This window comes from Mustela lutreola, chromosome 8 (genome assembly GCF_030435805.1).
Source record: "Mustela lutreola isolate mMusLut2 chromosome 8, mMusLut2.pri, whole genome shotgun sequence".
In the NCBI taxonomy this organism is placed as follows: domain Eukaryota; kingdom Metazoa; phylum Chordata; class Mammalia; order Carnivora; family Mustelidae; genus Mustela; species Mustela lutreola.
In genome coordinates, this window is record NC_081297.1 from 41,590,598 (window position 1) to 41,605,906 (window position 15,309).

A 15,309-nucleotide genomic window follows, 5' to 3' on the forward strand; every position below is an offset into this window, starting at 1 on the left:
CACAGGTGTTCACTATTACCTGTCCTCTGGAGGGTTTGACAGCTTTATTGAGGAAATCGTTTTATTAGCTTTGGTAGAGTCGGAAAAGCATCTGTGGGCTTACTGGGGGAGAAGGGTTACTCTGTGTCAGTCTTAAATTCTTTCACAAAGGTCCTTTTCTTTCTCTCCTCCTCTGGTTTCCCCCTGTGACCACTAAGAACTGCCCGGGGCCTTGCAATGGGGTAAAGGTGAGGGTCTAACTGGGCTCTGTCTTTGCAGTCCGCACTCACACATAGTCCTCCCAGTAGAGAACTCGGCTACTGAGCCTGATCGTTTTTCATGAATGTCAGTGACTTTTGAGACAAGGTGGGGACTAATGTAAGTGCCAACTCCTGGCATTGTTTACTGAGGACCTGAAGCCCCTGTGTTGCTAGCATCTCTCTGCAGCAGCCCTCTGGGGAAAGAAGGCACATGGGGACTGTCACAGCGAACCCATTCCGCAAGGCGATGCAGTTATGCAGTGATGGAATCAAGACCCAAAACCCAGTGTGATGCAGCTGCTATCCCCCAGCCTCCGAAGCAGTCATCTGAAGAGCCCGTGGAGGGACTGCTGTAGTACTCACTGGGATGTAGCCCGCTTCTGAAATGGACAGGGACAATAGAGGGCAAGCCATTCACTGCAGCCCGTCTGCTTCTCCCACTACTGACAAGTTGAGATCTGAATCCATTTTATTTAAAACCATGTTCCATGGACAGGGTGGGAGAGCTGTGCCCTAGAGGGAGGACCTGCCAGGGTGGGGGTGAGGGTGGGGCAGCTGCCCTGCCTTGGCCCCTGTGGCCTGGTTAGTCACCCTAATCCTGCAGCCATCACGATTTGAAAAGATCTGCTTGGTTTCCAACTCTGTGCTGACTTTGAGGGCTTTCATGGTCCCATTGAACTTCTGATCCTCCCCTTGCCCAAAATCAGTGCTAGAACTAACCATAAGTTATTTAATTCAGAATTAACTCTAAATCCTCAAACTGACTCAAGTGTATGGAGTTTGAGTGTGAAGTAGAAAAGGAAAATGTAGAAAGGACCCTCCTATCTTTATTATGTGTTAAGGGTCTGCAGTTAATCCAACCCACACGAGTCCTGTTTCTCTTATTGAAAAGTAGGTGGTTAGGAGCTGCTGGAGCTCGCTGGTAGTTGTAGCCCCAAAGAAAAGGCAGCAGATGTGAAGGGAGAAAGGGACTGTACCCAGCTTGCTTATTAGAATAAGAGTGTTTCTTCAGAGATTGAGGTAGCACTACAAGTTAGAGGACAAAATACAACCTGGATGGGCCATCTTGCTCATCCCCATCTAGCTGAAGTCTAGCAGGGGACTTGGGCTCCAGCTATCTCTACTCGAAACACTTTAAGATCCGCTCCCCAATACCAATGAAGTAGACCCCTTGGGCAATCCCAAAGAGAGGGGCTATGACAAGGGCCCGGCAGCCTGCTCCCTTCATGAGGGCAGATGGTCCCTCCTGAATCCAGAGTTTCCTGCAGAGAGAGAAGAGCCCCATGAACTGATGGGCAGGTGTGCACTGCGAATGGTCCCCCTCTGATGTTTGTACATCTGGAGAGTAGGTGTCATTTTCCACAGCGGGTTCCCCTGGGTGTAGCAGCCTGGTCCCAGCCACCATGTGAGCACAGTTCGGTTACAAAGCAGCTGGGTCCGGGCCATGGGAAATCAGCTCAGTCTAACTAGACTCTGGGAGAAATGTAGTACAAAGGAGGAGAAAGCTCCCAGTACATTCTATTTTGTTGAGAGGTGAAGGGAAGGAACACGTATCAAAGCCAGAGCTCAGCCTAGTCCAGTGATGAAATTGTCCTCTAGGTGGGGTGTAGGTAGACTGCAAGGCGGGTGTGTGTGTGGGGGGGGGGAACATTCCCAGCCCCAGCCTCTGCAGGGCTGCAGGTTTCTCACCTGGCGCAGTCAGTGATCCCGCTGTAGCTGTCCTCGCCCAGGCCTTTTCTGAGGGTTTGGATTCGCGTTTTCAAAACTAAAAGTGAAAATAAGTAGTGAACATTTGGCTCTTGGCCCCCTCCTGCCAACATGAAGTGGTTTCCCATTTATAAGTGAGCCAGCATACACAATACTGAATCCTACGGCCAGTGCTGCCATTGTGTATCTGTAGTAGAAGATCCTCTGCTCTTTGGGCCTCATGAAATAAAATAATTAGAATGACACGATCCTTCAGGTTACTCATACTATAGAAAGGTCCACCTGTGTGGTAGAGCAGCCGGGAGTAGCCCTGAAGATAGAAGTGTGTTCTGACACCGTTAAACTCCTGTCTTTAGCCTCCACTTTGAAAACTCGACTGGGGGATGAAAAGCTGATGAAATCAGCACCTAGAGGATGAGTGCATTTGTCAGGGATAAGAAGGGAGTGAAGGTCTCCTTGGCTCCACTTTATCTCGGGAGACCCTTGCTGAGTTTCTGCTGGCGGCCATAGGTTGTGATCCAAGAGTTCTCAGGTTGAAGCTGTTTATATACGAAAAGTAGCTGACCACTTATCCTCTAGACGAATGTGCGGCTAACTTGTAAAGTGGGGCAGCCCTTGAAGACCCCCATCTCCAACACACTTACCGTCCAGAGGTGTTACTGTGACAGCGGCTACAGAACCTGCAACACAGCCTGACACAAAGGAATGCGCAAAGGAAGCCTTCCCCGTGCTCTCGTTGAACCCGAGGTTGTTAAGGTTGGCGAACAGTGGAAAGTAGATGATGGAGAAGGGGATGTCTCTGCCGGAGAGCAAGAGCAGTGAGCTGCCTGCTCAGGCAGAAGCCTTTCCCTAAGCCCAGGGCCTGGCCGACAGTCAGAAACCAGCCCGCAGTTCCCTCTTCCTTCCCTGACCCCCGTGATGATGTGGAGCGATAGCGGGTGGAAGGGGAACGAAGGGTCACCCTGCCTGCCCCACCCTCCCAGCACCTGCAGGGCTCCGCGAGGACCAGGCCGCAAATGCAGGGACCGGGAGCACGCTCTGGGAGAATGCGTGGACAGGCTGAGGTAAGCGTGAGCTGAGAGAGTGGTTGGTGAGGAGCTCTGTAAGCTACGTGTTAAGGGGATGGGGTGGGCAAGAAGGTGAAGTTCATATATCTGTTGCCCAGTGGTAGAAAACTAGCCCTTTTCCTGGCACACTTCTGATCAACTCTAAGGATTTTGGTCAACAGCAAGGTAAAATGAGGGGTCTCTGTCCATTTACTTATTAACGATCCGAAGTCCTTTGTCCATAGGACATTCTTAGGTGCCTGTGGGCCACAGAACATCTCATACTCATACGGTCTGGTTACTGGAGAAGGGGCCTCAAACTGAGAACTGAGCAGAATTCCAAATAGGAAGCAGGCTTCCAAATAGGAAGCCTGGAGGTAGTTTGCTCTCTGGGCTTTGAATTTCCAGGAAGAATGCAGCAACAGATTGGGGCTGCGGTCCCGCTGGCCTTCCATGCCCTCTCCCTCCTCCCTGGGTCCCTTCTGGGTCCCAAGTTCAGGAAGAAAGCCTCACCTGAGGAGAGTGGCACCCAGACCCTTGTAGAGACCAGCCAGGCCCTGGGTGCGGAGTAGCTCCCAGGCGATAAGGGTGGCGGACGGGCGCTTGTGGGTGGAAGCCGAACCCGTACTATAGGATCTGGAGGAGGAAGGTGCTGGTGCTGAGGCCGAGCCCTGACGATGAGCTGCTGAAAGGGAGAGGACAGACCCCATCACAAGCCAGGCCCCAGCAGGGAGTGTGCCTCCTGCCTCCTCACCCTGGGACAGCTCAGAGGTGAGGCTCACTTCCCTACTGGAGTTTTGAGGATAGTCCGAATTTTATTTTAAGATTTTATTTTTAATGAAAATATCTACATCTAACGTGAGGCTCGAGCTCATGACGCCGAGGTCGAGAGTCACACACTCCACCACCAAGACAGTCAAGTGCCCTGGATTACCTTCACTTTAGAACATTCATTTTTTGGCTCCAAGGAAATCTTTCTAAGATCGGTGTCATCTCATGTGTCGTCCTTGCTGCACAGGGCACTTCCCAAGAGCCAGGGCCCTCCCAGCCTTCTCCGTAGGGAATTAGAGCAGCACGTGCTCCAGCCCCAATTCTTTATCCTCCTGCCAAAGCTGTGCTTTAGATCTGGCTTCCATTTCTAAACCATCTCTGAGCCTATTTACATAGTATCATCCTGCTGGCGCTTTGGGACCTCAGAGTCCCACTTCCTTCTGCCTCATGTATAAAGCAGCAAATTCTTTTGGTCCAAAATCTATCTCCCTCAGGCCTCCAAAGGTGCCTCCCCCTCAAGTACTCCAAGATCAGGTGAACACGGCCTGTACACCCTTCGCCATTTTATAAAATTTGATTCTTCGTTTTAGTTGAATAATTCAGAGCCCATAACTGGATGAGCTCAACATCTAAGAAATAGAAGGGAAATGGTTTTCTCCTGAGCATTGCAAGTACAGCATTTCAGCCGTGGGTGAGTCCCACCCGTGACCACAAGGATTCAATGCGCTGAAATTGTGTGACCATTTGTTTTCTTAATTCTGCCGTTGGAGCAGCTTTGTCTAGACTCTGCGCCCTTGCTCCAAGGAATCGGTTTCCGGCCCTAGTTTCGTCTGACAGCCAGCAGGTGACACCTCACACTGAGGCACCACTCTCTGCACTTCAGCTCCCAGGGCAGCGAGCCGGGTGCAGGCTCAGACAAGGAGCCTGAAGGAGGAGGTTCATTGGTGAGCCTGATGTTCCCTGTTGTCCGTTCACTCCTAGCCTGTCCTTCCCTTCTCTTGAAGTGGTTTGGAAAACTGACACTCTCATCCAAGTTGAAAACTGAGAGTTTCAGAGCTTTTCCTCTTTGTAGATCAAAACATGGGCTTTCCAGCACCTAAACTTTATTCTTGCTGCAGTTTCATGAGCTTCAGGCTAGTCTGCTCCAACCTAGAAAGCTGGTTGGATCCAGCACAGCATGTGTGCACAGTGGGTTTGAGGAGGGGAAGGGCACCCACATTTATTGAGGGCCTTACCAGGTGCTACACTGTGCAGCTCACATGCCCCCTTCTTTAATCCAGGCACGGGGGTTCACCCCGAGGAGAAGCCCTCCGTCCTGCCCCACTGTGCATGGCCTTTCCTCCGCTGGACAGCGACCCCTGGTTCTTAATCTATGCTTTGGTACTTACTTACACTACTTGGTATTTTTGAGAGGACCAGGATCTTGGAAAGGGACAAAATTCACTTCCAAGAAAACGAAAGAATAGGAATGGTTCTCTTGTTCCTTCTGATGCCTTCCCACCAAAGAGCAGCTTCTATAGCATAATATAATAGAGCAAAACATGAGGACTACTGACTGAAGTATTTGTGATCAGGCTGTTGATCCTTCTTAAAATCTTTAGGAAGTCAAGCCTAAAGGTCATGGTGATCTGATAAGAGGTATTAGGTTACCTTCTGAACCAAGTTTCTCAGTTCTAGTGTTTGTTTTAGAATTAGAAGTGTTGAGGGGCGCCTGGGTGGCTTAGTGGGTTAAGCATCTGCCTTCTGCTCAGGTCATGATCTCAGGGTCCTGGGATCGAGTCCCGCCTCGGGTTCTCTGCTCAACAGGGAGCCTGCTTTCCCCTCTCTCTGCCTCTCTGCCTACTTGTGGTCTCTGTCAGATAAATAAATAAAATCTTTAGAATTAGAAGTGTTGAAATCTAGAATGGTAGCCATTAACTAAAGACTTCTAGGGGCACCTGGGCAGGACAGTTAGTAGAGCACGCAACTCTTGATGATCTCAGTGTTATGAGTTTGAGCTCCACGTTACTTAAAAAAATTTTTAAATCTTAAAAAAAAAAAAAAAAAGGACTTCTACTGACCTGGAAAGCTGATTGAATCACACAGTCTAGCCAGTGAGTGCAGAATGTGGGGAAATCTATTCTGATCACAGCCCTTTGCTAATCCCACGTGAAATCGGGATAGGCCTCACCCAAGCGCCCAGCATCTTGCAGCTGAATCTTGAGCATTTCCATGGGACAGGTAACCACCACCTGGCATATTCCAGCTCCGCATCCAGCTAGCATCTCCATCTTCAGATTCCGCTGCATCCTGTGGGACCATGAGTCAGGCTCCTTCAGTGACAGGCCAGCCCGGCCACCCATCCTGGCCCATCTGCCCGAGACCCTCGGTAGATGAGATTTTCTGTGCGTGGTACTCAGCCTTGTTCTGATCAGCTGCCACTCACCCAGCTGGGTAAATCATCACCTGGTCCTTGAAGACAGTCTCCTTAAAACATGAAACTAAATTTAAAATGGGCTGCCAGGGAGGTAGCACCTGCACAGAGGTTGAAATGAGTGCACTGAAACTACCCATTGCATGGATATGATTGTCCCCAGTCCCTGAAACAATATCACCAGGATAGTGGTGATAGTACTAGAAAGTACTAGATAGTACTAGAAAGTGTTTAGGGGTTCATTTAAAAAAAAAATTTTTTTTTAAAGATTTTATTTATTTATTTGACAGACAGAGATCACAAGTAGGCAGAGAGGCAGGCAGAGAGAGAGGAGGAAGCAGGCTCCCTGCTGAGCAGAGAGCCCGATGCGGGGCTCGATCCCAGGACCCTGGGATCATGACCTGAGCCAAAGGCAGAGGCTTTAACCCACTGAGCCACTCAGGTGCCCCTGGGGATTCATTTTTAAAGATTTTTAAAACATTTTAAAAAAAATGTATTCATTTGATGGACAGAGATCACAAGCAGGCTGAGAGGCAGGCAGAGAGAGAGAGAGGAGAAAGCAGGCTCCCAGCTGAGCAGAGAGCCCGACGCAGGGCTCGATCCCAAGACCCCAGGACCATGACCTGAGCTGAGGGCAGAGACTTTAACCCACTGAGCCACGCAAGCCCTGGGGGTTCATTTTAAAAAATTCATCAGCATAATAACAGACACATACATCAATGGAACGGAACTGAAAACCCAGGGGCACCTGGGTGGCTTAGTGGGTTTAAAGCCTCTTCCTTCGGCTCAGGTCATGATCCCAGGGTTCTGGGATCGAGCCCTGCATCAGGCTCTCTGTTCGTCAGGGAGCCTGCTTCCTCCTCTCTCCTTTCCCTGCTTCTCTGCCTACTTGTGATCTCCGTCTGTCAAATGAATAAATAAAATTAAATTAAATTAAAAAAAGAACTGAAACCCCAGAAATACAGTCTTGCATATCCAGTGGCCAAGGGAGCCAAGAGTACTCCGGTGAGAAATGACATTCTCAATAGATTGTGTTGACAAAAATCAGATACTCTCACGTAAAAGAATGAAACTGAACCTCTCTCTTACACCACTCACCAAAATTAACTCAAAATGAATTAAAGGCTTAATGTAAGACCTGAAATCATAAAACTCCTAGAAGAAAACACAGGGGAAAGCTCATTAATGTGGGTCACCTAAAGCACAAGAACACGAACAAAAACAGACTAGCGCAGCCACTTCAACCCTTGGGAGCTCATGCAGAGTGAAGGAAACCATCAACAAAATGAAAAGACAGCCTATGGAATGGGAAAAAAATACTTGTACATCACATATTGGACAGGGGGATAATACCCAAATATATAAAGAACTCATGCAACTCGATAATAAAAAAATAAAAATAAATAATCGTTAAAAAATTAGAAAAATATTCAACTGTCCAACAGGTATATAAAAAGATGCTCAACATCACCAATGGTCAGGGAAATGCACATCAAAACCACAATGAGGTATCACCTCACACCTGTTAGAATAGCTAACATCAAGGGCGCCTGGGTGGCTCAGTGGGTTAAGCTGCTGCCTTCGGCTCAGGTCATGATCTCAGGGTCCTGGGATCGAGTCCCGCATCGGGCTCTCTGCTCAGCAGGGAGCCTGCTTCCCTTCCTCTCTCTCTACCTGCCTCTCCATCTACTTGTGATCTCTCTCTGTCAAGTGAATAAATGAAATCTTTAAAAAAAAAAAAAAAAAGAATAGCTAACATCAAAAAGACATATGATAAGGGGCACCTGGGTAGCGCAGTTTTTGAAGTACCTGATTCTTGATTTCGGCTCAGTTCATGATCTCAAGGTCACTTGGGAGTCTGCTGAAGAGTATCTCTTTCCCTCTCTGTCTCTTCCCTACACACTGCTGTCTCTCTCTCTCTCAAATAAACAAACACATCTTTAAAAAAGGGGGGGGGCGCCTGGGTGCCTGTGTGATCTTTCGCTTTCACTCTCTCAAATAAAATCTTTAAAAAAATAAATGTCTGGTAGAATTCCCCTGGGAAGCCATCTGGCCCAGGAATTTTTTTTTTTAAAGGTTTTTATTCATTTGAGAGAGAGAGTGTGCACAAGCCAGGGGAAAGGGCAGAGGGAGAAGCAGATTCCCTGCCCAGCAGGAAGCATGATGACTTGGGGCTCAATCCCAGAACCTGGGAGTCATGACCTGAGCTGGAGGCAGACACTTACCTGAAACACCCAGGTACCCTGGGAGGGCCAGGACTGACTGACTGATTTAATTGGTTAATTAATTTTAAGATTTTATTTATTCATTTGAGAGGGAGACAGAGAGATAGAAAGCCTAAGCAGTGGAAGAGGCAGAGGGAGAGGGAGAAGCAGACTCTCTGCTGAGCAGGGAGGGAGCCCGATGCAGGGCTCGATCCCAGGATAAGGAGATCATGACCCGAGGGAAAGGCAGATGCTTAACCATCTGAGCCACCCAGGCGCCCCGCTGCCTTTTTTTTTAAATACCGGACCAGGGCTTAAAAAAAAAAAAAAAAAGATAACTGCTGGCAAGGATATGGCATAGGGGAAGCCTGTGCACTGTCAGTGGGAATGCAAGCTGGTAGAGCCACTATGGGAAACAGTATGGTGGTTCCTCAAAAAATTACAAACAGAATTGCTCAGTGATTTCATTTCTGGGTATACATCTGCCAGGTAGATGCATCACTATGAATCACTGCATTGGCGAGCTAGCTGCACTCCCACGTCCGCTGCAGTACCATTCACAACAGCCAAGATTTGGAAAAAACCTGTGTGTTTGTGGACAGATGGATACAGAAAATGCAGTGTATATACAATACAGTATTACTGTATTACTATATTGTATTGTATATACTCTATTGTATATACAATTACTGTATATACAATACAGTATTAAAAGGCAAAGCTGCCATTTGAGACATGGATGGACTTCAAGGACATTATGCTAAATGAAATAAGTCAGACACAGAAAAACAAATACTGAGTGGTCTCTCTGATGTGTGGAATCTAAAAAAAAGTTGGTTGAGCCTCTGACTTTGGCTCGGGTCATGTCTTCAGGGTCCTGGGATCAAGCCCCACATTGGGCTCCCCATTCAGCAGGGAGGCTGCTTGTCCTCCCTCTGTCCCTCTCCCCACTTGTTCTCTCTCTCTCTTTCAATAAATAAATACATTTTTAAAAATTCAAACTCAGAAAAAAAAAGAGATCCGATTTGTGGCTATCAGAGGACAGGAAGGTGAAGGCGCGCCATAGGCACAAACTTGCAGTTACGAGCTAAGAAGTACAGGGATGTGACGCAGCAAGATGACCTGTAGTTAACCAGCCCTATGGTGTGCTTGACAGTGGCTAAGGGACACATCCTAAAAGTTCTCATCTTAAGGGAAAAAACCAACTTTTTTGGGTAACTATAGGAAGTAATGGATGGTATCCAAACTTACTGTAGTCAACATTTCACAGTATATGTCTATCAAAGCATTATATAGTGTATTTAATGTATACACATTATAATGTAGTGTATGATTATACAGTGTATGGGGTGCAAACTTACAGAGTTGTACTGCAGTTATAGCTCAATAAAAAAGGAAAAAATGTTCATCAACTAGCTGATGAATATATGTATAGTCTACAATGGTCTATCATCTAGAACTTTCAAATTACACTAGCTCATTTTCTCCTTTCACTTTCCTTTTTTTTTTTTTTTTTTAAAGATTTTATTTATTTACTTGACAGAGAGAGAGAGAGAAAGAGAACGCACACAGGGGGAACAGCAGGCAGAAGCAGAGGAATTATGGAGCAGGGAGTCCAATGTGGGGCTTGATCCCAGGACCCTGGGATCATGACCTGAGCTGAAGGCAGACACTTCAGCTAACTGAACTGAGTGAACCACCCAGGCAAGCTCTCCTTTAATTTTCCCACTTGCCAAAACATACACTAAATTTCTGCCATTTGTGTGCACGTACTCGCATCAAGCAAACAGATAACTGATATGTGCCTTTCTGTTATCATCCCCCCAAACTATAAACATGCAGTGAAGGATTTCCACCCCACAGCCCCCCACCTGGCCATACCCATCCTCCATTAGCAGCTGCCGGAAGAAGTCATTGGCAGCCAGCTTGATGGCCTTCTCTGGAGTGACCAAGGTTAAGTTCACTGCAGCTCCTGGAAGTAAAAATAAGGACAAGCTAAGGCCATCTCCAAGGGAAGACATCTTGGGGTGCCTGGCTGGCGCAGTCAGTGGAGCATGTGATGCTTGATCTCAGGGTTGTGAGTTCGAGACCCATGTTGGGTGTAGAGATTACTTAAAAATAAATTACTTAAAAAAAAAAGTCATGGGGCGCCTGGGTGGCTCAGTGGGTTGAGCCGCTGCCTTCGGCTCAGGTCATGATCTCGGGGTCCTGGGATCGAGCCCCGCATCGGGCTCTCTGCTCAGCGGGTAGCCTGCTTCCTCCTATCTCTCTCTGCCTGCCTCTCTGTCTGCTTGTGATCTCTGTCTGTCAAATAAATAAATAAAATCTTTAAAAAAAAAAAAAAGTCATAATCCTCTGAGTCTGTCACACGTATAGATAACCTACTATCACACCTAGCCAGGCAGGTTTCTGGGAACAATTGGGGTTTTGTTGGGGAGGATGTTGAAGAGGGTTCCTCTGTCTATTTTATAGAAACATGAAAGTTTTTTTCATCTCCTGACTTTGACCCTCTTCCCTCCATATTTCCCGTTTGGATACATGTGTTTCCTTTATGGGCTCATCTGTGCAGTTATTAGGAAGTTGTTTTCATCCTTGAGAGTGCTGCCCATTTCGATGATAAATGAACAGCTCTCCAAATCAAGCCCCAGTAATAAGGTTCTAGGGAACAAGGGTCACTTTCCATAAAGTGTGCTTTACTAGCCCAGTCCCACTGGCAGTTTTGTTGAGTCACATCAGTTTTTATTTTATTTCTTAGGGGTACTACAATATCAGCGCCTTCTTAACACCAAATCTGCATCCATTTTCCAAGCCCTAATCATGGTGATGCGGCCCTAGGTAGGGTCACTGCAGCGGACAGGGACAGCAAGGGCTTGTATCAGGGAAAAGGTACCCAGAAACACTCTATTAGGAACTCAAAATCCTTTCCATCTCTTCCCCATCAGCCTTTTCCCCTTCTGCTTTCAGTAGCTGGTGCCCTGACAGCCCTGAATGGAGGCGGAGGGGTCGGGGAGACCACTTGCTTCCAGCATCACACAGTGAGACAGCAGTGGTGCCTGGACGGAAACTGGGGCTCCTAGGCTCCTCAGTGTGCTCACTGGTACCCCCCCACCCCCGCCCCAAACCTTACCATAACTGCCTCTGTCTCCACCAAGGAACATTTGTGAAAAGCAAATGTGGCTTAGGATCACCTGGCAGCCCAGGCCACCCCTACCCCCACCCCACCACCCTCCAGAGCTCGCTGGGCAGAAATGTTCTCTAAAGCCACAGGGTCTGGGGCCCTGGGCTGTGCACTCTGTTCTCATTTGGCCCAAGCCAGGCCTCCCCCAGGGGTGCATGATAAGCCCACCTCGGTACATCCCCAAGAAGCCGTCAGCCCTGGCAGTTTTCATCAGGCAGTCTATCCTAGAAGCAGAAGCCAGAAAAGGAAGTCAGTGGGGAGCTAGAAGCTGCTCTGTCAGCCCCCTTCCCCTAATAAGGTGCCCTAATCCTGCTGGGCACACCCCCATTCCACTCCACTCCACAATGCACGGAACTCCCTAAATAAAGAGACTGGAAGGAATGAGTCCCCATATCCCTCCCCAGGAGGCCCCCTTTCCCTACTCACTCCATTCCCCTCACCAATACCTACATTCCTTTGTAGATGTCTTTTCCATGCTGGTTCTGCAGCCGAGTCTTGGCCAAGTCGATGGGGAACACACATGTGACCCCAACAAGCCCTGCCACACCTCCATTGATGAGTTTTGCTGTGACACTAGGCCGTGAGGAGGAGGGAGACACAGAACTACTGGAGGAGGCAGAGAGACACAGGAGCTCAGAGGGAGGCACACAACCAGAACAGGTGGGGGTGGGGGACAAGAAGGGGAGGACAGGAGAGCAGGAACAGAAGGAAGAAAGGGTAGAACAGCAGCTCCTCTGGGATCCTCAGCTCCACACCAGAGACCCTTCTCAGCCTCCCACCCAACAGCAGCACCTCTCACAGCCAACCTGGGGCTCCCCCCCGCCCCCCCCCCCCCGCCCGCCCAGGTCCAGTTACAGAGACAGGTGAGGGCCCAGGGGCCAGGAGGTCTGGCTGCCCCCTCCAGGGGCACTCACCAGGGCTGAGGCATCTTGTCCTAACTCCACCCAGGGAAATGCTCCTCTAACTAGGATGCTGCAAAGGCTTTTGGGAAGGAGGCCCAGAGTGCCAACTCTGCCCCCTAGGGCCCCACCAGGGTACAGGAAGTCCTCAGCTCCTCTCAAAGCCAGCTCTCAGAGCTTCCACCAAGAGTCTGTTTTCCTTCTGGTCCCCACCTTTAGAGCCACATGTGGAGAAGTTTTCCAACAGACTGCAATTTTATTTCAGGCTTAACAGTCAGTCAGGACAGCATTTGAATCCTCGCTATGCTGTTTACTTAAATAAGTTACCTCTCTTCTCTGATCCTTTGTTTTTCCCTCTGTAAAACTGGCCTCAAGGGATTTTGTGAGGATTAGGTAAATTAATGCACCTGGTAAATGACAGCTATTATTTATAATAAGAGAAAACACGTTTTTGACAATGAGGGCTTCTAGTCAGCACAAGATCACCAGGGCTGAAGTATTGAGACTATATGATTCTAGTCAAAAGTCAAGTCACACTTTACATAACGTGAGCCCCTCATCCTGGAATTTTGTAAGACTGAAGATAGAAAATAAAGCTTCCTCAGTCTCCTTGAAACCTAGTAATATTTTCTTATTTTTCAGGCCGGGGGTGGACTGTGAGCAAAATGTTTGCAGGTAGATTATCTGGAAGCAGTAAGAAAAGATAACAGATTCTCTCACACCTGAACCCTGATAAGCAAACAAACAACTTTGTGAAAACAAATAGAATTGTGACTGAAATTTTACAATCTGAGAAGATGCAGTTCAAACAATTACAAATTTTACATACATATTTTGTATACTGTGGGAAAATGAGTCTCACTTGTTCCTCCCCTGGACTCAGGCATTGGGAAGAGAAGCTGAATGATGTGTTGTTACCACAGAAACCCAGCTCAGAGAGTCGGCTGGCTTGTCCAGTTTACCTCAAATCCTTTGTGGACATTCTACTGGGGGCCAAGGACTGCTGGTGGGTCCCGGGACACAGGCAGTCGGCTCCTCACGGGAGATGGCTGGCTGAAGCAGATGTGGGGTCTGTGCCCTTGATTCTGGCCCACCGCAGCAGAATGGATAGAACACACGTGTCAGTGGAGACCGGCCTGTGCCACCTTCCTGGCAAGCCTCGGTGGGCTGGCTTCCTCTTCTACAAGGTGGTCAGAACAACATTCGCCTCACGAATATATGTCCCACATAAGTGCTGGGATAGAACGTTATTGATATACTGATGCTGCCAACTTGCTCTGTTCCTTTTCCTTCCCAGACCTTTTAGACTTTGGGGATCGAGATCAGAAGAAAGGTGATGAGAGAGAAGGGCAGCCAGCCCAAACTAAGGGAGAGGAGTTCTGGGGCGTCCAAAAGAAGCCTGGGGGAGTGGTGATGAGGGAAGGATTTTTTTAAAATTAAATTTAATTTTTTTTTAGATTTTATTTATTTATTTGACAGACAGAGATCACAAGTAGGCAGAGAGGCAGGCGGGAGTGGGGGGGGGCAGGCTCCCCGGTGAGCTGAGAGCCTGATGCGGGGCTCGATCCCAGAACCCTGAGATCATGACCTGAGCCGAAGGCAGAGGCTTTAACCCACTGAGCCACCCAGGCACCCCCCAAAGAGGATTTTTTTTTTTTTAAGATTTTATTTATTTATTTGAGAGAGAATGAGCGAGAGAGAGCACGAGAGAGGAGAAGGTCAGAGGGAGAAGCAAGGAGCTGGGAGCCTGATGCGGGACTCGATCCTGAAGTCCGGGATCATAACCTGAGCCGAAGGCAGTCGCTCAACCAACTGAGCCACCCAGGCACCCCCAAAGAGGATTTTAAGAAGACACTTGAAATGTTCTGAAGTTACATTTGGCTCTTAAAATGTGTTTTCTAAACTTAATATGATCCTGTTGAAAGACTAAGTAAGCTGCTTTAAGTCTCTGAACTTATTTGTAATTGATACACATGGAAAGCACCAGGGAAGATGTCATAAAGTCGAAGCTATAATCATCATAATAATGACAGCTTCTGGGGAGGGTCCTGCTTGACCCCAAGGGGACAGGGTCAGGAAGAGTACTCCTGAGGCTCCAATGGAGCCAGGCTTGAGCTCTGAGATGCTTCTTACATCCAGGCTCCCTTCAAGCTGCTGTAGGGTTCCCTTCTTCTTCCAGGCTCCTCATAAATCCCTGAGGCTGCCAGCAATTTTCTGTTGTCTCCAAGTATTTTGTTTTAAGGAAGAAAAGAGAGAGATCATTCTTTCTCTTGGTGTATATTGATCCAATTTGAAAAAAATTATTGAGTGCCAGGCACTGACTGTTCTAGGTCTGAGGATGTAGTAGTGAACCAAAGGTCACAATCCTAGTTCTCAGGGTCTCTCTCTCTCTCTTTTTTTTTTTTTTTTTTAAGATTTTTATTTTATTTATTTAACAGAGATCACAAGTAGGCAGAGAAGCAGGCAGAGAGAGGAGGAAGCAGGCTCCCCGCTGAGCAGAAAGCCTGATGTGGGGCTCAATCCCAGGACCCTGGGATCATGACCTGAGCCAAAGGCAGAGGCTTTAACCCACTGAGCCACTCAGGCGCCCCTCTTTTTTTATTTTTTTTATTTTTAAAGATTTTTATTTATTCATTTGAGAGAGAGAGAGAGCACAGGCAGAGGGGAGGGTCAGAGGGAGAAGCAGATTCCCCATTGAGCAAGGGGGGAGTGGAACTTGATCCCAGGACTCAGAGATCATGACCAGAGTTGAAGGCAGATGCTTAACTGACTGAGCCACCCAGGTGTCCCTCAGGGGCTTAAATTCTAAAGGAGGAAAGAGACAATAAATGAAATAAGAATAAATAAATCCT

The 15,309-nt window shown here is 48.0% G+C and overlaps 1 protein-coding gene across 4 annotated transcripts; it reads right to left on the bottom strand.

The window, feature by feature from the left end:
• Positions 1-353: 353 nt before the first annotated feature.
• On the bottom strand, positions 354-13,547 carry SLC25A18 (solute carrier family 25 member 18). Of its 4 annotated transcripts, none has more exons than XM_059184330.1 (9): positions 13,420-13,547; positions 12,009-12,164; positions 11,727-11,782; positions 10,262-10,352; positions 5,934-6,052; positions 3,506-3,677; positions 2,591-2,745; positions 1,929-2,004; positions 354-619 (listed from the first exon to the last, which is right to left on the bottom strand). In XM_059184330.1, the coding sequence occupies exons 1-9, from the start codon at positions 13,437-13,439 to the stop codon at positions 493-495; spliced, it is 972 nt and encodes a 323-aa protein (XP_059040313.1). In that variant the 5' UTR covers positions 13,440-13,547; the 3' UTR covers positions 354-492. The 4 variants fall into 4 exon arrangements, with proteins under 4 accessions (XP_059040313.1, XP_059040312.1, XP_059040310.1 ...); XM_059184329.1 differs by lacking the exon at positions 354-619 and adding an exon at positions 691-1,501 and having other exon boundaries at positions 12,009-12,161; XM_059184327.1 differs by lacking the exon at positions 354-619 and adding an exon at positions 691-1,501 and having other exon boundaries at positions 3,506-3,674.
• Positions 13,548-15,309: the final 1,762 nt, after the last annotated feature.

Coding starts and splice junctions, on each gene's coding strand:
- SLC25A18 (XM_059184326.1), bottom strand. CDS start 13,439: ATGTCCACAAAGGATTTGAG. Junction 2,746..3,505: donor CTGGGTGCCACTCTCCTCAG/GTGAGGCTTTCT, acceptor GCTCTCCGGCAG/AGACATCCCCTTCTCCATCA. Junction 1,502..1,928: donor GGGATCACTGACTGCGCCAG/GTGAGAAACCTG, acceptor CTCTCTCTGCAG/GAAACTCTGGATTCAGGAGG.